This window comes from Solea solea, chromosome 6, assembly GCF_958295425.1.
Source record: "Solea solea chromosome 6, fSolSol10.1, whole genome shotgun sequence".
NCBI classification, from domain to species: domain Eukaryota; kingdom Metazoa; phylum Chordata; class Actinopteri; order Pleuronectiformes; family Soleidae; genus Solea; species Solea solea.
In genome coordinates, this window is record NC_081139.1 from 28,020,962 (window position 1) to 28,047,462 (window position 26,501).

At 46.9% G+C, this 26,501-nt stretch overlaps 1 protein-coding gene across 1 annotated transcript; it reads right to left on the reverse strand.

Moving 5' to 3' along the window:
* Positions 1–297: 297 nt before the first annotated feature.
* Positions 298–19,167, reverse strand: dag1 (dystroglycan 1). The gene is made up of 4 exons (XM_058632156.1): positions 18,851–19,167; positions 6,907–7,595; positions 2,649–3,107; positions 298–2,494 (listed from the first exon to the last, which is right to left on the reverse strand). The coding sequence occupies exons 2-4, from the start codon at positions 7,297–7,299 to the stop codon at positions 668–670; spliced, it is 2,679 nt and encodes an 892-aa protein (XP_058488139.1). The 5' UTR covers positions 7,300–7,595; positions 18,851–19,167; the 3' UTR covers positions 298–667.
* Positions 19,168–26,501: the final 7,334 nt, after the last annotated feature.

Genomic DNA, 26,501 nt, shown 5'->3' on the forward strand with positions numbered 1-26,501 from the left:
CAAGGTTCTAAAACTGAATCGAATCGAAACAGGAATAAAAAAGCTCACACAGTTTCTTTAGTTTCTTAAAAACAAATGATAGAAAGAAACACAAAGATTATTCATCTGTAAATGGTTTAGACTGTTATTCTCATCTTTACTAAACATGTGAACAAAGATATAAACACACAACGAGTGTTAAAAGGCAAACTGTACTGAATCTGAATAACCACACCCACTCATTCACGCGTGAGCTGAGATCCTGCATATCATAAAAAACCCAGTTGTTGCCTGCAGCGGTCTCACGGCAGGACACCTAAGAGTTCTTAGGCAAATGTCTGAAAATGTTGGATCAAGATGAAAAAGGAAAATTAAAGCCAAATCAACGGAGGAGAATCATGAAATGCTGCTGGGAAAGAAGCGCTCGTCTCCACCCCAGAGCCAGTGCTGACCAGAACGTGTTTGTCTGAGGCCACTGTAGCAGCTGGGCTACCACAAAAGACAGTAGTCCCTCCCAGCTGTCCCCGACCCCCCCCACCCAAACCAAAACCCCTTGTAACTGTGTTGTACTTGAGCACCTCTTTGACATCTCTCCCTGTAAATGTCCAGACAGACACCAGAATGGAAACCATTGCAGTTCCTCAGGCATCCTCTCCCTCCTCCCTGCGAGGGGAGGGCTGAGCAAGTCTTAGGGTGGCACGTAGGGAGGTGGAGATCTGTACGGAGTCATGTTCTTGGGACGGGAGCCCTTGCCCTCCATGGGAGCCGTGAAGGGAGGTGGCGGCTGGTATGGGGGGGCGTTGGGGTCCTCATCCCGCAGTGCTGTGTACTCCCCTAGCATTTCCTGGTTTAGGGGTGTGGTCTCTGGTGTGGCCATGTTGGGGTACTCGGGGGGTGGAAGTGGGGGCTTCTCTTCCTGCAGAATCAAGGGCATACTGGAAGACGGAGGAGGCTTAGAGTCGTCAAGTTCGTCCGCGAAGATAATGGGCACGCCTTTCTTGATGAAGGTGGCCTGGTCTTCGATGGTCAGCTTGCCCTTTCGCTTCTTCCTGTAGCAGATCATCGCAATGATACCTGCTATTAGCAAGATTGCTGCGACCACCACAGCAGGAATGACGGTGTGGAGATAGACGTCGTCGGTGCTGTGCCGGCTTGATCCCAGACCTGGAGTGACAGTTGGAGGATCTGGAATATCAATCTCTCCCGGTGGGATGAAGGAATACATTCTGCAGCTCGCCCTTCCTTTGACACTGACGTCCAGGGGTCTAAATTCAGGCTCCATCGCATATCTCAATGTCTGTGAGGGCCTACCATCAGCGTTGGCGAGGGTTCTACTCATGACAGCGAGCTGTTCCCTAGGACACGGATGCTGTGGGAGGCTCGTGTTCGTCCACTCCACCACAATGGAGCCTTTGCTGATATTCCGAAGACTCACTGTGCTGCTGTTGCGGTCCCCGAGGGCATACGCCAACTTTTTGACCAGAAGGATTTTCTTGTGAATGTCATGAGTGACCGACCGCGGCTCCCCTTCCAATCGTGCCGTGAAAATCACTGGGGTCTTGTCATTGACGGGCCAGCGGTTTACTCGGACCTCGAAAGCATCTATTGCATTGAGGCCACCTTTGTCTGTGGCATACATGTAATATTCATGTTTTCCCACATGCTGCACATCAGGTAGACCATAGAGAAGTTGGCTGGTGGTGTTGAACTGAATCCAAGAACCTTCTCCCACCACTTCATTGTGGTTCTGTCTCAAGGTGAGACGTAGCTTTTCTGTTAATCCGTCCTCTTTGTCAAAGAACGTATCAGATGGAATCTTAACCTCGAAATACGTGCCGACCAATGCGTCGACCTGGTCGAGGGGATTACTCAATATAGGCTTGTGATTGTATGGATCTGGGATGATGCCAGGTGACGGGGTGGTGCGTGCGGCCGGTTTTGCTGTTGAGGTCTTTGGCTCTCTGGGCACAGGTGTGGTTTTAGGCCTCTTGGGTTTCTTGGTAGGTCGCCTGGTGGGTGTGGATGGTGTGGCTGTGGCTTCCACATAAATAGGCCTGGTCATAGTCGCCTGGATGGGGATTGTGCTGGTGGTCTCCATCACCCGTGTTGGTTGAGGAGGTCCCAGTGTGGGAGTGTGGGCAATCGAGTCACGGACTTTGATTGTAGGCTTTCCTGGAAGGGGAACTGGGCCTCGTACAGGAGGAGCAGAGCTTTCAGTTGGTGCAGCTATAGACGGGGAGGACAGAGTTGGGATAATCCTCACCGGAGGCTCCACGACAGTCGTCGGGGGGACCACAGCCAGAACAGGTGTAGGAGTGTTGTTTAATTGCCGCCTAACTCTCTTTGGGACATGAGGTTTCTTGTTGGCAATGTGCCATCCCACCACCGGGTAACCGAGCATGGCCGACATTGTGCCCTCCTTCGCCGGAGCCTGGACGCTGTTGATATTGGGGACGGTGTTCTGGTCCAGTGAGCAGCCGAGCTTCCACGACAGCAGAGCACCATTCTCCACCACCTACAGACACAGTTTATCAGAGTCACTTAGTTGTTTAATTATCCATCAGATAATGAGATGAAATGATTCACTGGCTCGCTTGTGTTTGATTAACCACAAAAGCATATGTGCAAGTACTTCATTAACACTGATTCTCATTTCATCGTCGACTCACCTTTTTAGCATTTCCTGGCCCGGCCATGAAAGCAGACATGTCAAACAGCCGATTGTTGACCACAGGGAGGATCTTCATCTGCTGCAGCTCCACCCCTGAGAAAACCTTCATGTTATCCAGGAGCTCCACCCTCTGCTGCGAGTTCATCTTGGTTAAATCAGCGTCCAGAATCACCGTCAGAACAGTAACAGGCTCCTCGTTGCCACACATGTACGGCTGGACAGCGTCTTTGGTGGGGGCTCGGTTGGACCCTGACTGGGCTGCGTCCGAGTCCGAGTGATCTTCAGGGTGTACCTCAATGGAAAAGACCTCAGCGGATGTGGATTTGGTGTTGTTGGAGATGGACACGGAGATGTAATGGACGCCTTTGTCCTCCTCCAGAGGGAGACCCTGCAGGACTCGGCTGCTGGCGTCCCAGTGCAGCCACACGGGCAGAGAATCCTTCGCCATCTCAGTCATCTGAAAGAAAATGACATGCGTTGACACTGACGCTGAAACACGATATAAACATGACCAAAATTAAAATGACTCAATTATGCATGTGGAGACGACAAGAGGCTGATGGAGGAACACACACACACATGCACACGCACACACAGAATCAAACACACACACACACACGCAGACACACACGCACACACCCACAGAGAATCAAACACACACACACACACGCCCCTCCAGCTGCACTTTTAACAAATAATCATAAACAAACGGAGCTGAGCCCAAATGAGACCCACAGAGCTGCATCCACTCATTCACTCATTCACTCCATTATTTGTCCATTTCCAAATGTATTAACTGTTTCAATAAACCATTCATCACTGTCCGTGTTTCTAAAATCATTAAAGCACTTCCTGTGCAGAGGAACGAACATGAAATCCTTGGAAATGTCAGAACAGATCTTCTGCTGAAGGTCACGATTGTCTTTAGAGCTTGTGTACGGACGGACGGACGCCCGGACATCGGCACAGATGCAGCCTGAGCCTTTAGAGCAGCGACGGGGGAAAACCTGCGTTTGGAGCATTTCTGTGGAGAAGCTGAGATGAGCCAAAAGAATCCGGACTGCAAGGACGGCGAAGGTCAAAGACGTAACAGAAGCTTTCAGAACAAAGACAACAAGCTGTTCCACGAGGAAATGACGATTTTTCTGAGTCAAACTCAAACGCACCACGCAGCCGGGGCCTCTGGGAAATGACAGGCTCATGTAGGATTTTAAGGATGAATGAGTGACACGGCTGTCACCCACAGAGAACACGCCGCGTCTACACAGTATATATATATATTTACACACACACACACTGTGTATATATATATACTGTTTATACACATGTGTCTGTGTTTTTTAAAACTGTGAAACCACGACAACAACTAAGTCAGTTCTGATCTATTTACGTTCAATAATATACTTTCTGTAAGATTTACTGTCACTGCCGAGACCTTTGAAACTATGACCCACATCTACACACACACACACACACACGAGCAGCGATGGAGGGAATAAAAGAGGCAGATCAAGCAAGAAGAATGAGGGAGAGAGGAGGAAGAGGAGGAGGAGGAGGAGGTGTGGAGTCTCTCAGCCGACGGGAAAAGAAAGCGGCTCATTGTTGTGGCGAGAAGAGAACGTGGAGAAAAGAGGCCATTGTTAGCGTCGACCCGACAGCTCCACAGATAAGACTCATATTTTGGAGGAGGAGGAGGAGGAGGAGGAGGAGGAGGAGGTGTGGACGGCGTGATATGGCTGAGGGTGAAATTAGACTTGTCATGGAGAGAGAGCATGAAGGGAAGGAAGTGAAGAAGAAACAGTGCAGAGAGAGCGAGATAGAGGTTACACATGAGGGGGGAGGAGGGGGCGGGGCTGTTGGCCCAGTGAATTGTTTCCAGTGGAAAATGTGAGAAGAGAAAGAGATGGACTGATGTTTATGAGAGAGTGAATTACACTGTTTCATATTCATCCAGAGAGGAAGCAAGGGATTCTGGGAAAATATGAGGACGAGGACGAAGAGGGGGAGCTTTGGTTTCAGTCGTCTCAGACAAACGTGTGAAGTTTGACTCAGTTTGGACAAACTTCCTGTTTCCTGGTGAAAACAGTGTAAACACACTGTGTTTATTAGGGGGCGCTGTGGACATGTGATCATGTGACGAGAAAACACCGGCAGCCTCCTATAGGGGGCGCCACAGACTCTGACCTGACGCCGGGTCACAGTGGGGAGTCAGCGCCTTGCTCAGGAGCTCCTCAGCTCGAACCAGCAACCCTCCAGACACAAGTACCTGGTTCATCAGTGAGAACACGCGTCACACTGTGAAACTGCAACATGACATCCAAAACCCCGCCAAAATAAAAGCGCAACTACTGAGACTTTTACTTTGTTAGTAAACACAACCAAGACTGTTAATAGAGAACAAACCACACACACACACACACGCACGCGTGCACACACACACACACGTGCACACACACGTACACACGCACACACACGTACACACACTGCTGCCTCCATCACTAGTTCAAATGTGTTATTTTGTCTCTTGAGTGTATGAAAACCTTTGTTCAGTTTGACGTCAGTGACACACAGTGACCACACGAGGCAGCAGAGGACCAGCAGCTCCTGTGTGTGTGTGGCAGACGTCGGTCTCACAGTCAGATAAAGATGTGTTCATGTTCTTCAATTGATTTTACAGCAGGGGGCGCTCACAGCACAGTCAGATGTGTAGACCCGCCCTCATTTTCCCTTTAATCTCCGGTGAACTCCGACCTTTACGTGTCATCTTTAAACAAACTCCAGCATCTAAATATAAACCGGCTGCTCTCACCGTCACACACCAAACATGGCAGTCTTCACAGAGACTAGGCGACCAATGAGAGACGAGAGACACTCACCGAGGGTGGGGCCACTGCAAAAAACCTGTGGTTACTCGGCAACGGGAGGACACACCATAACAACACAACAACACCGGGACACTCACAGAGTCATAAACAGTTTGTGTGTCAAAGGTCAAAGTTGGGGGGGGGGAGTGAACGACTCTGTCATTTGGAACATATGAATCAAAACGAGGCTTTGCCTTATGTTTAATTACAGAGCAACATGGTCAGTGAACGCATCACAGTGAGGGTGACTCATATGTTCTGAGTTTGTGTGTGTGTGTGTGTGTGTGTGTGTGTGTGTGTGTGGGGGTGAGTGTGTGTGGGTGTGCGTGTGTGTGTGTGTGTGTGTGTGTGGGGAGCAGTTTTCCACTGCTAATGCTCTGCCAGCTCCACCCACCCACACACACACTCACCCACACACACACACACACACTGTGACACTGTTGCGACGCTGTGAGGCTGTCGCTGTGAGGCTGTCGCTGTGAGGCTGTCGCTGTGAGGCTGTCGCTGTGATGCTGTCGTTGTGAGGCTGTCACTGTGGCGCTGTTGTGAGGCTGTCGTTGTGACGCTGTCGTTGTGGCGCTGTCGTTGTGACGCTGTCATTGTGGCGCTGTCGTTGTGGCGCTGTCGTTGTGGCGCTGTCGTTGTGACGCTGTCATTGTGGCACTGTCGTTGTGGCACTGTTAATGTGGCGCTGTGACGCTGTCGTGACACTGTTGTTGTGGCGCTGTTGTTGTGGCGCTGTTGTTGTGACGCTGTCGTGACACTGTTGTTGTGGCGCTGTGACGCTGTTGTGACACTGTTGTTGTGGCGCTGTTGTTGTGGCGCTGTCATTGTGGCACTGTGACGCTGTCATGACGCTGTTGTTGTGGCGCTGTGACACTGTTGTGGCGCTGTTGTTGTGGCGCTGTCGTTGTCGAGAGGAAAGAAAACGACGGGAGGCTGAGCAGACGCACACACAGAGGAGATGGAGGAGACAGTTAAGTCTTTGCTCCATTCATCAGTGGGAGCGTTCCAAACGGCTCAGAAACACGTTCTGACAACCATGCACTCACACTGATGCACACTCCTGTGGACAGCAGACACTGAAGTGTCCACTCTGTCCTGAGAACCAGCCTGAGACACAGAGGACACACTGAGTTTTGTCCACTTAACTTAAATTTCAGTTTGAGTATACGATGTGTGCGTCATATGATCACGTCTTTATCTCACTGTTAAACTGAAGTTTGTAAACCACTCACTCTCCCACACCAAAGCTCATACAAAAAATCAGTGATTTTTGCTGCAGAGACACAGGAGCTGCTGGTCCTCTGCTGCCTCGTGTGGTCACTTTGTGTCACTGAGGTCAATCTGAACAAAATAAGACCGTACAGCACAGTCAACAAACAAACTCACCTCAACGACATCGCCCACGTAAACGTCCTCCATCTTGTTTGGCACCTTCATCTGGAAGACTCGACCCACCACCGCTGAGGAGTCTGGGAAGGCAGTGGGCGGGGCACTGTTCTGCTGAGCTCCGCCCTCCATCGCCCCGATCCGCTCCGTCACCTCCCGGAACTCCTGCAGGAGAGACGAGGACATGGACGCCTCCAGCTCGCCGCGCACTCCCGCCTCCGGCAACACCACGCCCTCTCTCAGTGCGTCGATCTCCACCTGGGCGTGGACCGGCGGCTGCAGCCAGGTCGCCATGGTGACGAGTGAGAAGAGCAGCACAGCGCACGTCCTGGAGAGTCTCACGTCCAGAACCCTGGTCACCAGCAGGGGGCCCACTCTCACTTCACCCCACATTCTTCACCTTTGTTATCGGCCAAGAAAAAAGAAACAAGAGGACGACGTCCAAGTGGGAGGAGGAGGGGGGGTCAGGGGGGAGGAGCATGCACCCCCAACAGATCCAGCAAATCCTTCTTTTCAAAGCTCCCTCCCTCCCTCTCCGTCTCCGCCCACTCTTGTCCTCGCCTGGCGCCGAGCAGGAATCTCTTTTGTCCTCTTTCTTCCTCCTTCCTTTGGAGTTATTCGTCCTCCTCCCTCGCTCTTTTGTCCTCCTCCCCTCTCACAGGGTCAGGAGTTCCATCACACTCACAGACCTGTGGAGAGACAGACAGAGACTTTATTATCAAAGTTTAGTGTTTCTTGAAAGAATATAATTATTTTATTTGCTCGAGACCAATCAGACAAACAGATTGAATTTTCCTTTTATAATTTTGATGATTTGATCAGATCTAGAAAAGAAAAATACCCAAAAAGATCCGATCATGTCTCGGCTGTGATCACGAGAGACACTATGATCTTGATCTTTTGCGATCACGATATTTAAGTCACAATAATATCACGATATTTAAGTCACAATATTCCCGAGTCCCGATATAATATTACCACCATATTGCGATATACTGAGCATTTGCACAATCATATACATGTGGGCGGACAGATGGACAGAGTGGAGGTGATGTATGGTGAGACCGTGGATTAGCTAACAAAGCCTGAGTGGTCAAAGCTTTACTGGAACCACGGATGAATGGAGGCCCAGGTCAGTGTGTGTGTGTGTGTGTGTGTGTGTGTACTCTGGGGTTTGTTATTCACTCAGCTCTTTCATGGAGCAGAGGATCTCCTCCTGTGCCAGTGTGTGTCACAACAAATGATTTCCCCCGAGGGGTAAGGAAAAGAGAGAGAGTGTGAGGGAGAGAGAGGGAGATAGACTGTATACATATACATATATACACTGCCTGGCCAAAAAAGAAGTCGCCACCTGGATTTAACTAAGCAAATAGGTAAGGGGTTGCTGCAGTTGGTCAGGTCTAGGTTCAGCAACATTATGTGCCCAAAGAATGAGGTCAGCTGACTACCTGAATATAATGAATGACCAGATTATTCCATCAATGCATTTTTTTCTTCCCTGATGATATGGGCATATTCCAGATGACAATGTCAGGATTCATCAGGCTCAAATAGTGAAAGAGTGGTTCAGGGAGCATGAGACATTATTTTCACACATGGATTGGCCACCACAGAGTCCAGACCTTAACCCCATTGAGAATCTTTGGGATGTGCTGGAGAAGGCTTTGCTCAGTGGCCCGACTCTCCCATCATCAATACAAGATCTTGGTGAAAAATCAATGCAACACTGGATGGAAATAAATCTTGTGACATTGCAGTAGCTTATGGAAACAATGCCACAGCGAATGAGTGAGTAATCAAAGCTAAAGGCGCTCCAACCATGTAACCCTTTTTTTAGGTGGCGACTTTTTTTTTGGCCAGGCAGTGTGTATATACATATGTATACATATATGTACATATGTACACATATGTATACATATATGTACATATATATCTATATGTACATATAGATATATACATATGTATATGTATATGTATACATATTAGAGTTGTTCCGATTCCGATACCAGTATCGGAAATGCCTCCGATACTGTCGAAAATGTGGGCATCGGTATCGGTGAGTACTGGAATCCATGCACCGATCCGATACCACGTAATTTATTAGAGCTCCGTTAGCTCTGACACGGTTCTTCTTCTTGAAACAGTTGCGCTGTGCTTTAGTGTGTTTTAGAGGTGTGAAGAAGAACTGATCACCTGACACCTGTAGACAAGGAGCTAACGTTAGCTCATCATGTCGGCAGTTTGGCAGTATTTACCAGTTAGCTCCGTTAGTGTTGTTAGCTGCGCTAGCTCCGTTAGCACGCCTACAGTCATACTGGAGAGGCCCGTTTATTAAACAAAAAGAGCAGCGCTACAACTAAGCAGCGTACCTGTGTCCTGCGTATGTATGCGTCTGTTTTTAAAGTTTAGCGTGACTTCAGAGACTCATTTTAACAATCTGGAGTCATGTAAAAATGTTGTCACGCGCATCCTTTCCCGGTCAGTCGTCATGGAAACATGAAGCTCTGCCAGTGTTGCGGTGTTTGGACCAGAGTGAAAACAAACGTACAAGCTGAAAAACGAAATAACACATCACTGGTAAAAATAAATAGTGTCCATTTGCTGTATTTGTTCATGTTTTACAGAGAGTTTAACCTGAGCCAAACATTACCACCAACGATAATCATATCACAGTCATGCAGGCGTAGTATGATATATATTTTTTTATAACACACTGGTATCAGTACTCTGTATCGGCCGATACCCACAGCACAAGTATCGGAATCGGTATCGGGAGGGAAAAAATGGTATCGGAACATCTCTAATACATATGTATACATATATGTATACATATACATATATGTGTATGTATATATTGCATATACATACATAAAAGGTTAACATGACGCAAACGTGCGCGTTAAACACAATATTGTGACGTTTTATATTACATTTTTCAGACACCAGCTGCTGCTGCTCTGAGATCAAAATAAACCTCCAGACATGACACCTCATCTCCACCGTCAGGTTTATAAATACAGTGTTCACTGGACACTCGCCCGCTTCACCACCGCGCCTCCTCTCAGTATGAGGGGGCTAAATGGGGTGAGCGGGCTAAAAAGAGAGAAGGAATGTGAGGGAGGAGCATTTGTTTTCAGTGTCAGGACACAATGTGAAAACTTCCCCTGTCAAGTCTTTAGTTAGAAACATGCTTTTACTCTTTAATGTTGAACGCGCGCCACCTATCACCTCACACCAGACACGTCCACCAAAGACACACCCACCAACGACACACATGCTAACAACACGTCCACCAACAACACACATGCTAACAACACGTCCACCAAAGACACACCCACCAACGACACACATGCGAACAACACGTCCACCAAAGACACGTCCACCAACAACACACATGATAACAACACGTCCACCAAAGACACATCGACCAACAACACACATGCTAACAACATGTCCACCAAAGACACACCCACCAACAACACACATGCTAACAACACGTCCACCAAAGACACACCCTCCAACAACACACATGCTAACAGTACGTCCACCAAAGACACACTCACCAACAACACACATGCTAACAACACGTCCACCAACGACACACATGCTAACAAAATGTCCACCAACGACACACATACTAACAGTACGTCCACCAAAGACACACCCAGCAACAACACACATGCTAACACACCCAGCAACAACACACATGCTAACAACACATCCACCAATAACACGTCCACCAAAAACACACATGCTAACAATACGTCCACCAAAGACACACCCAACAACAACACACATGCTAACGACACGTCCACCAAGACACACATGCTAACAACATGTCCACCAAAGACACGTTCACCAACAACACACATGTTAACAACACGTCCACCAAAGACACACCCGCCAACAACACACATGCTAACAACACGTCCACCAAAGACACGTCCACCAACAACACACATGCTAACAACACGTCCACCAAAGACACGTCCACCAACAACACACATGCTAACAACACGTCCACCAAAGACACGTCCACCAACAACACACATGCTAACAACACGTCCACCAAAGACACGTCCACCAACAACACACATGCTAACAACACGTCCACTGCTGTTGTATTTTGTTATATCTCAGTTGAGTAGAAACACATTTCATTCACATTTGTCCTTTAATGTTAAAATAAATCATCTCGGTCCTCTGACGTGTGAAGGATCCGTGTGTTGACGGAACAGTGAGAAAAGTGTTCAGTGAGTTTTTGGAAACAGCTGAAGACGATGTGAAAACTGCGATCTCTTCTCCGCTCGGGGGATGAAGGATAAAGGTGAAACGTCATGGGCGGAGTCATGAGACCTGAGACTTTCAAGTCAGCACCGGAGGGTGTGTGTATGGGGGGGGGTGAAGAGAGGGAGGAGGAAGGTTTAGAGACACCAAAAGTAACATTTCTAGACTCGCTTTGATTCCTTCCCCTCAGGCGGAGAGAGAAAAAAAAAGGTGGAGGTGGGAAGTCCGGTATCACACACAAACACACGCACACACGACGAGCAGCAACATGTCAGAGACGCCCTCGAGAGCTGCTGAAGTCTGAAGACCAGGAATTTAGCTGAACACAAGAAGACTCAGATCTTCACATAATCTCAGATTACAACGTGGTGATCACATGATTTTCAGTTCATACACCAGAAAAATCCCATCACACCACAAACGTCATCATTTTAGGACCTTTTGTGATTCAGGTGAACAGTGAGATTAAGACGTGGTCATGTGACGCATCCCTCCCTCTGCAGTTACACTAAACAGTCAGACGGTCGTTTTACTTTAACTTCACTCAGTGACAAGAACAAAAAAAAGACACCTATCAAAGAGCAGGAAATTCTTCCTGTGGAATTTCTCTCAGCAGCCAATCAGGACGCAGAGTCGCCACTCAGCGGCCAATTAGAGCAAAGGAATTTCCCCTGTGGTGACCAATCACAGAGATAGACATCTAGTCTTAGCACTCGAGTCGCACTTTAAAGGTCGGCGTTCCTCTGGCTCCTCCATCGACAGCACGCTGGAGTCTGAGTCCGAGAGGAAGCTCAGAGACAGAAAGGTGACACTGACAACTGTAACACACACACACACACACTTTCTTTTTCAGGAGGATGTGGGAGGAGCCTCTGTCACTGCAACAGGTCACACGGTCATAAATCATACGTCCTTTACTGATCACAGGTTTTTCCATTTCTACACCAGAGGTCACGGATACATCACAGCACCATTTTAGGATCTCCAGGTCTTTAAGTCTCTGTGACAGGAAGCTCCTCCCCCACACACACACACACACTCACTCACTCTCCCACACCAAACCTCACAGCGAAAACCAGTGATTTTAACATCACACACACACACACACAGCAGCTGTTGATCCACTGCTGCCTCCATCACTGAGTTCTAATGTCTGATTTTAGTGAATTTGACTTTAAAAATATTTCATTTAGACTTAACTCAGTGACACAAAGTGACCACACGAGGCAGCAGAGGATCAGCAGCTCCTGTGTCCTCGCAGCTAAAATCACTGATTTTCTCTATGAGGTTTGGTGTGGGAGAGTGAGTGTTCATGTGTTCATGTCATTAAAGCTGCAGTTTGTCACTGTTCATGTGTTCATGTCTTTGTTCTTCATGAACAGAAACAATGTAACAGCTTTATTACGCCACGTCTTTATATGTCAGATCTGACTGAGGGAGCGTTTGTGTGCATACAGCAGCAGAGCAGAGGCGGGTCGTGTTTGATATGATTATGTGTGAAGGAGGCGGAGTCTCAGTGTATCCCACCCTTAGTGAGGATTACTGTATTTTTTTTGATGAAGTAATTAAATTAATTATAATATTTTATCTGAAGTGTTTATGGTCGTTCACAGGCTTTAGTACTAAACAAGTACTGAACATTAAAACACTAAAAATGATTTGTTGTCTATTTAAACTGCTATCAGGTACCATTATATTATTTTTCACTGTTTTGTTATGATTTCCAATAGTTACAGCAGTTTCGGGCGGTTTCTTTCCGATCTGACTGCTGAAGGTGGCCAGCATATTTTCTTATTATTATTTTGGTTGGGGAAATTTTATACAAACACTGCACATTTTTATTTTAGTTGAGTTAAGTTGTGATCCCAGACCATTTTGAGTTTATATGAACATATTTACATGTAAGTTTAAGGGTTAAAATATAACCTGGTTTCATCAGCATCACTCAAACACTCCCAGTAAAACAATAAAAACAAGTTCCAGCTGTAGAATCATCCACTCACTCATCCTTTGACTGTAAATAAACTGTAAACCCTTTGATTGACAGAAAGAGGGGCGAGGCGACAGCAGGGGGCGCCGCAGGAGAACAACACGCACGGATGTTATGAAGGTGAAGAAAGAAAAGTCCAGAGAAAAACAAGCAGAGCTCCAGCAGAGAGGAAGGAGCGCTCGCGGTGACAGACACATGTGAACTCAAACAACAGCAGTGTCACCTCCAGCACAGAGGAGGAGCTCACGAGTGAATACGATCCGGCAGGAAGCCGACGCCACATGGACGACATGTGGAGCAGAAATGTGAGTCCGACGCCAGGAAGACACGAGTTCAAGTTCAGCTTCTGTGACGCGTCGCTGAGTGAGTGAGTGAGTGAGTGAGTGAGTGAGTGAGTGAGTGAGTGAGTGACGAAGTGAGGAGTGAGAAGACGTAAACTCGACCACAAGTCTATGATGAGTCTACGATATCTACGTCACATGATCACAAAGTCTGTGAACCACTCACTCTCACACACCAAACCTCATAGAGAAAATCAGTGATTTTAGCTGCTGGTCCTCTGCTGCCTCGTGTGGTCACTCTGTGTCACTGAGGTCAATCTGAACAAAGCCGAACTGTTAAAATCAGACATTTGAACTCAGTGATGGAGGCAGCAGTGGATCAACCTGTGTGTGTGTGTGTGATGTTAAAATCACTGGTTTTCTCTACGAGGTTTGGTGTGTGAGAGTGAGTGTGTGTGTGTGTGTGTGGGAGAGTGAGTGGATTACAAAGGGACCGAATTTTAATGGTTAATCGATTATAAATCACAAACATAAAGATATTTTTCACCATATTTCAAATGGTGAAAAATTCAAACAGAACTCTGAATCGCCCAGATTTCAATTCAATTTTCAGTTTTTTTGCGTTAAAAACGTTTAAAAGTGTCAAATAATGGTCAGCATGTGTCCCTTTAAATGGCAAAAAACCTGTGATAAACATCATATTAAGGTGCGGAGGCCATTTTGAGGCCATGTTGTTGTGACAGTGACCCCTGACCCCGTGGTCCTGACATACAGGAGGTGTGTCCACGTCTTCTACAAACACAACGAAGAGCGTTTGTTTTCCACACACGGACGACCTCTCCTAACCAAACCCCGAACAAACAGTCGCCGTGACGACCAAACACTGTTGTTTCAACTGGGATGTTTGAAAAAAAAACTAAAAAAACAGAGCTCGATAAAAAATGTTGGATCAACATCCTGTCGACGCCCACTCCGCGCTTCACGTTTCCCCAAAAAACAAGGATTTAAAAAACAAACAAACAAAACACCAGCAGCAGCAGAGGGGGGCGGAGACATGGGAGTTGCGAGTGTTTTGCAAACGCAGCCAAAAACACGCCCACTTTGATTAGAGCTGTGTTTTCAGGACGTCAACGCATCATCAGCGCTTTCACCCCCTCTGTGTGTGTGTGTGTGTGTGTGTGCATGTGTGTCTCAGAAGGTTAATTATAACACTGCGACTACTGCAAACACACACACACACACACACACACACAGAGGCAGAACATGTAATGAATCAGCTCGTCTTCGCTGTGTCTTTGTTATTAAAGTTCAACATTTCATTCTTTATCTCAGTCACATGATTACGTCTTTATCTCACTGTTTGTAAACCACTCACTCTCCCACACACACACACACTCTCCCACACACACACACACACACTCACTCACTCACTCCCCCACACCAAGCCCAGAGAGAAAATCAGTGATTTTAGCTGCTGGTCCTCTGCTGGTCACTTTGTGTCACTGAGGTCAATCTGAGCAAAAGACTTTTAAAACCAAAGTCACAAAATCAGACATTTGAACTTAGTGATGGAGGCAGCAGAGGATCAACTACTCCTGTGTGTGTGTGTGTGTGTGTGAGAGAGAGAGTGAGCAACTGTCATTCCTGAAAATGATTTTCTACTGAGACCACCAGCTAAGATAGGAGCTACAGGGACAGCTGTGTGTGTGTGTGTGCATGTGCATGTGTGTGTGTGTGCGTGTGTGTGTGTGTGTGAGCAAGCTCGAGACAGCTGGGGACAGTTTGACAGAAAATGACAGCAGGGCAACACAAGACTCGACACACACACACACACACACACACACACACACACACACACACACACACACACACACACGCACGCACGTCAGTGACTATTTTTGAATTTTCAGAGTTGTAACAAATTACAGTAAAGTTAAGCCCTGCCCCCTTTGTGCTCCTTCAGTTGTGTCATTAATCAGTGAGAGTGAAACCCCGCCTCTGTCCTCGTCCTGAGGATGTCGGCTGATCACAGGTCCGCTCACCTGTCAGTGGTCACATGACATAAACTCAGCTCTGACCTGTGATGTGGGTCAACTTCACGTCACATGACACGTGGGTCACGTCTGCCGCAGTGATACACACATGCAGCAGCTGCAGAGACACAGTGTGGGTGTGTGTGTGTGTGTGTGTATTTGCCTCTGCTTGCATGAGTGTGTGACTTTGACTTGATGCCAGGAACAAAGTCACCTATTCAGAATCTAACACACACACACACACACCTGGTGTTGTTTGACTGTTAAATTTAACGTGTCTGTTTCTGCTGGATCTCATTTCCTTTGCTTCTGTGTGTGTGTGTGTTTCATATTTATTTATTTGTTTGTTTGTTTGTTGACGTTAAACAACCCTCACATACTCACTCACTCGTCATCTTTAACCACAAACTGAAACCAAACATTATTCAACTATTTGACTTTTTTGATTTTCTCAACTCCTCCCCCACTCCCTCCCTCCCCCGTCCGTCTCCATGGTTACTGCACCGTTATGCTTAGACGCTCTGTGGCTGCTGTGGTCGTGGCGAAGTTTAAAATTCCTTCACAGAGCGACGTGTCTTCACACGCCACAGTTTTCACTACATTTACAAACAGGTGACTGTGTCTGCAGCTCTCACACACGCACACACACAGAGACACACACACACCCACGCACACACACACACACAGAGATACACACGCACAGAGACACACACACACAGACACACACACACAGGGACAGAGACACAGAGATACACACGCACACACAGACACGCGCACACACACACACAGACACACACAGGGACAGAGACACACACAGACACACACGCATGTATGCTGTAAAAAGAATATATACTCATATATACTTATATATATATATATATATATATATATATATATATACGATGATATAGAAACGCCGTCCAGTCCAGCTGATTACATACTCATAAAGACCACCAGGGGGCAGCATATAAGGCTGACAGTCAGGTTCTGTTACAGCGTGAAACCAGCACCGGTGCCGCTCTTCTTCTTTGTTTCCTGCACACATGAGGAAACGTCCACGTGATCACGTTACGTCACATTCGTGTGATTGTGCTCGTAAATCTAAAAGTTGTGTTTCATAGCATTTGTTGACATAACTGTGGTGTTGTGGTGGTGAGGACGTCCTCGGTTGACATGGCAACCCAGAGAGAGAGGGAGAGAGAGACAGAGAGAGCGAGAGAGAGAGATGTTTGGCTCCATGAGCAGCAGACTAACCAGCCAAAACAAAAGAGAGGGGGTGATCATGTTGTGTCCAATCATATGCAGTTAATGCCCCAGAACTAATGACTCTGCACTGCCACCATGTTTACACACACACACACACACACGTACACACACACACACACAAACACGCACGCACACACACACGTTAGACTGAGTGAAATTGCACTAAATTAAATTCAATAAAACAGTCGCGTGTTAATCCACTGAATTACTGCTGTGTGTTTTAGAGCCACGGTTCTCAAACTGTGGTGTGTGTACCACTGCTGGTGCACAGCTGAGCTCCCTCTGGTGGGCAATAGTGTGAAACAGCAGTGGATTCATTCATACATGAACATACATGCACCAAATATGAACATCTCATCAGAGGAGGAGGAGGAGGAGGGATTTTATTTTTTATTCGATGTTTTAGTTTGAGGCGACTCATCCTGAAATGAGATGCGAAAAACAAAGTGGACTAAGTTTTGTTAAACGAGTAAATCCAAGCCTGGAGTCGTGGTCGGTCTGATCCTCCTCACTGAGCTGTTGTTGAGTTCCTGTCCCTGAGGGAGTCCTCAAACCACTTCACTCTGACTCCCCTCCCTTATCACCGTGTTCCATGACTTCCTGGGCTTGAAGACCATCCTTGTCCATGACGCCACCTCCCTCAGAGTCTTCAGGACCCACCTTGCCTGTTGCAGTCACTGGTTCATCTGGAGGTTCATCCCCATGATGCACAGGATGCATCCTGTAACAATCCCCTTCCTCCAGGACCTGTCCATGAGTTCCTGAACGTGATTCTGTCTGGGATGTGGTAGCGTGCCATAGCCAGGGTCTAAATAGCCATTCTCCATTACTCGAGAGGAAAGTCTTGGCTTCTACACTCAGAAGGGAGATGGAATCGCTTCTACACTCAGAATGGAGATGGAATCTCAGAGGGTTCCAGCCCTCTGTCACCCTCCAGGTCGCGTCCACAGTGTACATAGCAACAGTGGACCTTTCCTGTAGACCTTGTAGGGCAGGACACCCGGTCTGGAGGTCTGGAGGCTTCCTTCCCCAGGTCTTGTGAAGGGTCTTCAGCCCTGTGTGGGTCACGGGCGTTCCTCAGGAATTCCTCTACCTCTTCTTTGGAGCTGGAAAATCTGCCCGACCTGGTTTCACCGAGCAAGGCATCGGTGAAGCACAGATTATTCCAGAGAATGAATCAATTATGATAATAATGATGTTAGTCATGTGATCATCCAGTAAACCTTCAACAGGTGTGTGTGTGTGTGTGTGAGATGAAGTGACAGAGTATTGATTTACTTCTATAAACACACACATACACAGGTGTTCTCAAAGCGGCTTTACATTACAGTTTTGCCATTTACTCATTCACTCACTCATTCACTCACCCTTTCATACTGCACATCTTTCACTCATCTTTCATACTCACTCACTCACACAACGTGGGCTTAAGTGTCTTTGCCCAAAGACACATCGGCACGTAGACGAGCGGAGCCGGGAATCAAACCCACAACCTGAGAGATTCTCCCACTCAGGACAATGGACTCTTCCACCGAGTGGAACTGAACCAACCATGAACCCAGAGCCATGGGTTGGACCTCAGTGAGTGTCCGGCCTTTAAAAACACACCTGTTCATTTTTCAGCTGTTCTGCAGGGAGGGAGGACACATGGGTATGTAGGAAAGGAAAGACAGAAGGGAACAAGGAGAGGAGAGGAGGAGAGGCAGCAGAGATAAGTGGCTCAGAAAGCCGGTTAATAACAGAGAGAGAGAGAGAGACAGCGAGACACAGAGAGAGCGACACAGAGAGAGAGACAGACAGAGAGAGAGAGGACTAAAAATAACCTGAGCTCAGAGGAAACACCACAGATACAGTAACAACATCTCCACCTTCTGCTGCTGCTGTAAAACACAGTCAGCCCCAAATGTAACGTTGTAGCAACAGCGACGACACACACACACACACACACACACACACACACACAGTAGCTAGGCGAGCACTTGCTCTTTACAGGAAAATAAACACACACACACACACACACACACGGTGCTGCGTTCACGGACACACGAACAGCGCAGGAAACGCTGCGTTGATAACAATGAACTGACCGTGACTGAGCTCCGGTGAGAGCCGTTACTCCTCCTGCTCCCGCTCCTGCTGCCCCTTCTGCTCCTCCTGCTCCTGCTCCTCCCGCTCCGGTTCCGGTTCAGAACAAATCCACAGTGAGATTCTGTGAGAAAAAATTCACGCGATTCACAGAAGAAAAGACGAAAAAAAAAAATCGCGTGTGTGTGTGGCTCCGTTGACCGAACACACACACGTACAGAGATATACTGGGACACACACTCTCTCCCTCTCTCTTTCACACACACACACACACACACACACACGTCCTGTTTCTGAGAGAACTGCTGCTGCAACTGCTGCTGACACTGAGAGAGGGGGCGGAGCATCACCGTCTTTACATGACTCCTCCCCTCAAAACTGCCTCCTCCCTTTTTTTGACAGACGTTCACATCAGGAGACACATGTACACACACGTACACACACACACGCACACGTACACACAGGGTGGTGACATGGTGAACTGTGGTGATGTGTTAAACTTCAGCAGTTACAGAAGCTTTCTGAAAGTTACAAAGTGCAGTGGCTGAGATCACAGTAACACAGGAGCTGCTGGTTTAACATGTTTCTCACAGGTTCTGGAGCTGCTGTTCTAACATGTTCCTCACAGGTTCTGGAGCTGGTTTCTAACATGTTCCTCAGGTTCTGGAGCTGCTGGTCTAACATGTTCCTCACAGGTTCTGGAGCTGCTGGTCTAACATGTTCCTCACAGGTTCTGGAGCTGCTGGTCTAACATGTGCCTCACAGGTTCTGGAGCTGCTGGTCTAACATGTTTCTCATAGGATCTGGAGCTGCTGGTCTTACATGTTCCTCACAGGTTCTGGAGCTAGTTTCTAACATGTTCCTCAGGTTCTGGAGCTGCTGGTCTAACATGTTCCTCACAGGTTCTGGAGCTGCTGGTCTAACATGTTCCTCACAGGTTCGGGGGCTGCTGGTTGAACATGTTCCTCACAGGTTCTGGAGCTGCTGGTCTAACATGTTCCTCACAGGTTCCTCACAGGTTCTGGAGAGAGAGAGAGAGACCTCACAGAGAGACCTCAGAGGTTCTGGAGCTGCTGGTCTAACATGTTCCTCACAGGTTCTGGAGCTGGTTTCTAACATGTTCCTCAGGTTCTGGAGCTGCTGGTTTAACATGTTTCTCACAGGATCTGGAGCTGCTGGTCTAACATGTTCCTCAGGTTCTGGAGCTGCTGGTCTAACATGTTCCTCAGGTTCTGGAGCTGCTGGTCTAACATGTTCCTCACAGGTTCTGGAGCTGCTGGTCTAACATGTTCCTCACAGGTTCTAGAGCTGCTGGTCTAACATGTGCCTCACAGGTTCTGGAGCTGCTGGTTTAACATGTTTCTCATAGGATCTGGAGCTGCTGGTCTAACATGTTCCTCACAGGTTCTGGAGCTGGTTTCTAACATGTTCCTCACAGGTTCGGGAGCTGCTGGTTGGACATGTTCCTCACAGGTTCTGGAGCTGCTGGTCCAACATGTTTCTCACAGGTTCCTCACAGGTTCCTCACAGGTTCTGGAGAGAGAGAGAGAGACCTCACAGAGAGACCTCACAGGTTCTGGAGCTGCTGGTCTAACATGTTCCTCACAGGTTCTGGAGCTGGTTTCTAACATGTTCCTCACAGGTTCTGGAGCTGGTTTCTAACATGTTCCTCAGGTTCTGGAGCTGCTGGTCTAACATGTTCCTCAGGTTCTGGAGCTGCTGGTCGAACATGTTCCTCACAGGTTCTGGAGCTGCTGGTCTAACATGTTCCTCACAGGTTCCTCACAGGTTCTGGAGAGAGAGAGAGAGAGGAGAGAGAGAGAGAGAGAGAGAGAGACCTCATAGAGAGACCTCACAGGTTCTGGAGCTGCTGGTCTAACATGTTCCTCACAGGTTCTGGAGCTGCTGGTCTAACATGTTCCTCACAGGTTCTGGAGCTGCTGGTCTAACATGTTCCTCACAGGTTCTGGAGCTGCTGGTCTAACATGTTCCTTTACAGGTTTTGGAGCAGGTTTCTAACATGTTCCTCACAGGTTCTGGAGCTGCTGGTCGAACATGTTCCTCACAGGTTCTGGAGCTGCTGGTCTAACATGTTCCTCACAGGTTCTGGAGCTGCTGGTCGAACGTTCCTCACAGGTTCTGGAGAGAGAGAGACACCTCACAGAGAGACCTCACAGGTTCTGGAGCTGCTGGTCTAACATGTTCCTCACAGGTTCTGGTGCTGCTGGTCTAACATGTTCCTCACAGGTTCTGGAGCTGGTTTCTAACATGTTCCTCACAGATTCTGGAGCTGCTGGTCTAACATGTTCCTCACAGGTTCTGGAGCTGCTGGTCTAACATGTTCCTCACAGGTTCTGGAGCTGGTTTCTAACATGTTCCTCACAGACTCTGGAGCTGCTGGTCTAACATGTTCCTCACAGGTTCTGGAGCTGGTTTCTGGTTTCTCCCTCTGTGTAAACCACTCCCCCTGTAAACCACTCCCTCTGTGTAAACCACTCCCTCTGTATGGACCACCCTGACCTGGTGAGGTTGTAGTTCCTCTCACAGACAGCAGAGGGCCACATCAGAAACTGAATGTTTGTGGTTTCATTGAATTTTCGAATGTTGAGCAGTTAAAATGAATCGTGTTGAAACAAAATAAAAGTCTGAAGGTCTGAAAGCAAAGCGTTTTTCAAAATAAAAGGCTTTGTTTCTGTCCACATTAAAACATAAGGCCACAGTTTTCAAAATAAGAGTCTCTGTTTTTGTTAAAACACAAGAAAGTGGTTTTCAAAATAAAAGCCTAAATTTCTCCACAGTTTTTCAAAATAAAAGCCTGTCAGTCATCATCTACCGCTTTATCCTCCACCAGAGGGTCGCAGGGGGTGCTGTGCCAATCTCAGCTACATCGGGCGATAGGCGGGGTACACCCTGGACAGTTTGCCAGTCCATTGCAGGGCCACACACACACACAGATAGCGACAAACAACCATTCACTCTCACACTCACACTCACGGTCAATTTAGAGTGTCCAATTTACCTAATCCCCACATTGCATGTTTTTGGACTGTGGGAGGAAGCGAACTCGGAGAGAACCTGCAAACTCCATGCAGAAAGGCAGAAATGCCCTTGTTCCAACCGGGGCTCGAACCCGGGTCTTATCACTGCAAGGCGAGAGTTCTAACCACTGTGTGACCCAATAAAAGTCTGTTTAAAATAAAAATCAGAGATTCTTTTGGTCAATTAAATCACAGATTTCAAAATAAAAGTCCCAGTTTAACAGGCAGCAGCAGTGCATGTGTGTGTGAACTGTGAGTGGACACTGTCTTCACACACAGAGGAGTCACTGTGTCCTCAGGCGTGGACGGAGGAGAACGAGTTCGCAAAGAGAGTGAACGCAAATATTTACATTCACACGTTTTAATAAATGCACTTTCCTGAATGAAAGAGTGAATAAATGGACCAAGACACAACAACCCCCCCCTGCCCACCCACCTCCTGTATCCACACAACCTTTAAATAATCACAAATAAGTGATTTTAGTAAACACAGACAAACACAGATCAGACTGAGACAACACAACAACAAAGAGAATCTTCAAGCAAACGTTTCCACACAAGGCTGCAGGCGCACACACACAGATCCACACACACCCACACACAGATACACAGACACACACTACGTTTTTCAGTCAACAACAGTTTTCACCTCAAAGTCGTCACATTGGTGTTTTAGAGCAGATTAAAAGAGTTGATCTGAGTCTGACACTGTGTGTGTGTGTGTGTGTGTGTGTGGTGGCAGTGGCCTGTGGCTCAGTGCCAATCACTCCTCAGTTTGCAATTACAAAGAGCCGAGAGGCTGCAGGTAATCACCATTGATCAGTGCATGTGTACACACACACACACACACACACATTGATCCAGCCTCTAGGGAAGATGGCGAGTGTGAGACACAGAGAGAGAGAGAGAGAGAGAGAGAGGAGAAACAACAGAGATACAGACACAGGGGTGTAGGGGTGTGTGTGTGTGTCTGTGTTCAGGTTGATTTAAGGTCGTCTTCATTAACAAAAACACACATTAATTATGTTGAATTCAATATGAAAACTAATTCATCTGTTATTTCTATGTTCACGTTCAGTTTCTGTCATCAGCATTTTGAGCCATCACACAAGACTTTTCCAACAGGAGACACACATCACTGTCCTGAGCTGTCCTCCAACACTCAGACAACAGGTGACCTAACGACCCATTCACACCTGGACTCATCACATCTTTATCTCACTGTTAGACAGACTTTTCCAACAGGAAACTGAAGTTTGTAAACCACTCACTCTCGCACACCAAACCTCAAAGAAAAAGACAGTGATTTTAACATCACACACACAGGAGTTGTTGATCCACTGCTGCCTCCATCACTAAGTTCAAATGTATTATTTTGTCACTTCAGTCTTTAAAATATTTAATTTAGACTTAACTCAGTGACACAAAGTGACCACACGAGGCAGCAGAGGTCCAGCAGCTCCAGTGTCCCTGCCAGCTAAAATCACTGATTTTCTCAATGAGGTTTGGTGTGGGAGAGTGAGTAAACTAACGTGTGTCCTCAGTGTTTGTGTAGATGATCAGACGATGAGACTCTTCAGTCTGCAGTGAGAGCTTTGCTCTTAGTTCACATGTTTCAAAGAGAATGTGAAACTTGTGCTTGGCAGCAAAAACAAAGAAGTGAGGGAAAAGTGCAGCCTCTGTGTTCGTCCTCTGTCTTTGTGTGGATTTACAGCCTGAAACATCTGTGCTGTGTCTGCACACACATCAATAACTGTCCACAGCACTGGACACGTCTCTGATCTGGCTGTTTGTCCTTCAGGGAGAAGACGTGGTCTTCAGGACAGGATAGCGTCAACAGCAGCAACAAACAAAGCTCATTGTAAAAGTTTCCTCACAGAAACATCACAGTTTTTTCACTTGTCCACAGTTTGTCTTCACTCTAGGACATGCTGAGTCTTAACTCCTCATCACGTCTCATCATGATGTCTCATCACATCTCATCATGATGTCTCATCGTGTCTCATCATGATGTCTCATCATGATGTCTCATCATATCTCATCATGTCTCATCGTCATGTCTCATCATGTCTCATCATCATGTCTCATCATGGCTCATCATGTCTCATCATCATGTCTCATCATCATGGCTCATCATGGCTCATCATGTCTCATCATCATGTCTCATCATGTCTCATCATCATGTCTCATCATGGCTCATCATCATGTCTCATCATCATGTCTCATCATGGCTCATCATCATGTCTCATCATCATGTCTCATCATGTCTCATCATCATGTCTTGGTCACGGCCTGTTCTCACGCCTGTTGCAGAGTTTAAAGGTTCAGAGGTCACAGGGCTTCACTCCCTGCCCTGTTGTCATGGAGACGAGCTCCTCCACACATGCTGCTCCTCTGTTATTAACGTCTTCAGGCCTCAGCAGGGGAGGAGATACATTAGCATAGGTGATGTTACTGAGTCCTCCCCCTTCATTCACAAGTCCATCTGCCACCTCTGACCTTCAGAACATCACAGGATGTTTTAGACTTTTCTTCTGGAATTAAACTAAAGAGGAGAAGATGCAACAAAACGTCTGAAAGTTTGAAAACTGTTACAAAGATACGTCACTTGGGCCCCGCCCACACTGGGGTTGACATCAAATATAAGGATTTTCCAGGACTTTCCAGGTGAAATTCCCTCTAATTCAAGGACTTTCCTGGTCCAATTCCCTCAAATCCAAGGACCTTTTAAGGACTTTCCAGGTCAAATTGCCTCAAATTCAAAGACCTTTGAAGGACTTTCCAGGTCCAGTTCCCTCAAATTCAAGGACCAAATGTGTTGACACAGTTTAAGATGGGAGGACAACTTTTGTCCTGGACAAGTGATTGTCCTCAAGATCTTGGTCAAAGTCAGTCTTTCTCTTTTGTCTTTGGTGAGACAGAGATGTTGAAATTTTCCTTTCCCGGACATCACGTCATCATTTTCTCTCTCTTAACTTAACTTTACTCGCTCATTGTCCTGCGTCGGCCTCCTCTACATCAAGCAAACAGCAAACATCAAACAGTAGGTGGCGTCGTAAACATCAACTGAACTTTACTGCACCACATTTAAGTACTCTCAATGACCCATGTTTATAATGGCTCTTTCAAGGATTTCAAGGACCTATGGGAAACCTGAAGGGAACATTGATGACAGGAGACATTTACCTAAATATCAACTTTATGTCTTTCTCATCCAAAATTCAAGGACTATCATTTCTATTTAGGGACATTTTCAAAAACTTTCAAGGGCCTTGAATTATTTTTTACAAATCCACAGACTTTTAAGGGTTTAAAGGATGTGTGGGAACGCTGACTCACATGCTTAGACATTTATCACCGTGTGGTTGTTGGAATCACACACAATAAATGTCAAAGCACGGCCACATGAGGGAACTAATTCATGAACACACCGTTTTTTTTCCTGAATGAAACAGTTGTCGTCTTCTCACGGTCTCCGTCCTCTGGTTGACGCATTTCCATGTGAACCTGAAGCTGAGAGGCCAAACATAAAGTGACTTCAGTGACTTTGGCGCTGGATCCTGCTGCTTTACATTTGTTGCTGTTAATGTGACCTAAAGACCAAGTAAAGCCTTGTTGTTGTTGTTATAGCTAACGATGTCTGGCCTGAGACACGGTTATGTCCATGTTTTTTTTGCTTCTGATGCTTAATATGATGTCATCACTTCCTGTTCTGAAGTAAATGAAAAGCATAAAAGAGTTATTCTGCTGTAACAGCTTCAGTGTAAACACGTTAGCGTCACATTGAACAAACATTCACGTTTTACAGCATCTCAAATGTTCACACGTTCACACACACCAAACAACATCGTAGGTTCACTGCTGCTGCTTTTGCACCAGTCAGCAAAATCAAGTTCACACAATTACAGTTAACTCTCTGCTAACAGCTAACAGCTAACAGTTAGCTCCGGGGTTTTCCACACACACACTCTGGTCAGCTCTGGTCAGCACTGGTTAAGTCTCTGTGACAGCATTGTTAGCTCTGGTTAGCTCTGCTTAGCTCTGCTTAGCTCTGGTTAGCACTGGTCAGCTCTGGTTAGCTCTGCTTAGCGTTGGTTAGGGCTGGTTAGCACTGGTCAGCGCTGGTTAGCACTGGTCAGCTCTGGTTAGCTCTGGTTGGCACTGGTTAGCGCTGGTCAGCTCTGATTAGCTGTGGTTAGCGCTGTTAGCTCTGATTAGCTTTGGTTAGCTCTGATTAGCTTTGTTAGCGCTGTTTAGCACCAGTTAGATCTCTCTGACAACATTATTTGCTCAGATAAAATCCAACAGAGTGAGACGTGTCAGTTTCACATCACATCAGCTCTTTGACACTCAATTAATGCGTCAATTGTTTGTGATTAAAGAAGAAGTTTTATGAAACATGTCAGACATGATCACACACACACACGCAGGCACGCACACGCATGCACACACACACACCCACGCACACGTTCACTGGGTTTATAAACCTTTTCTTTTTTTCAGAGTAAAATTCAGCGTAAGCTGCAGCAGATTCATGTAAACATTCCCTGCATACCAATCACTGTTGACACAACCCACATACACTCACACACTGACTGTATAATTTGTGTATGTG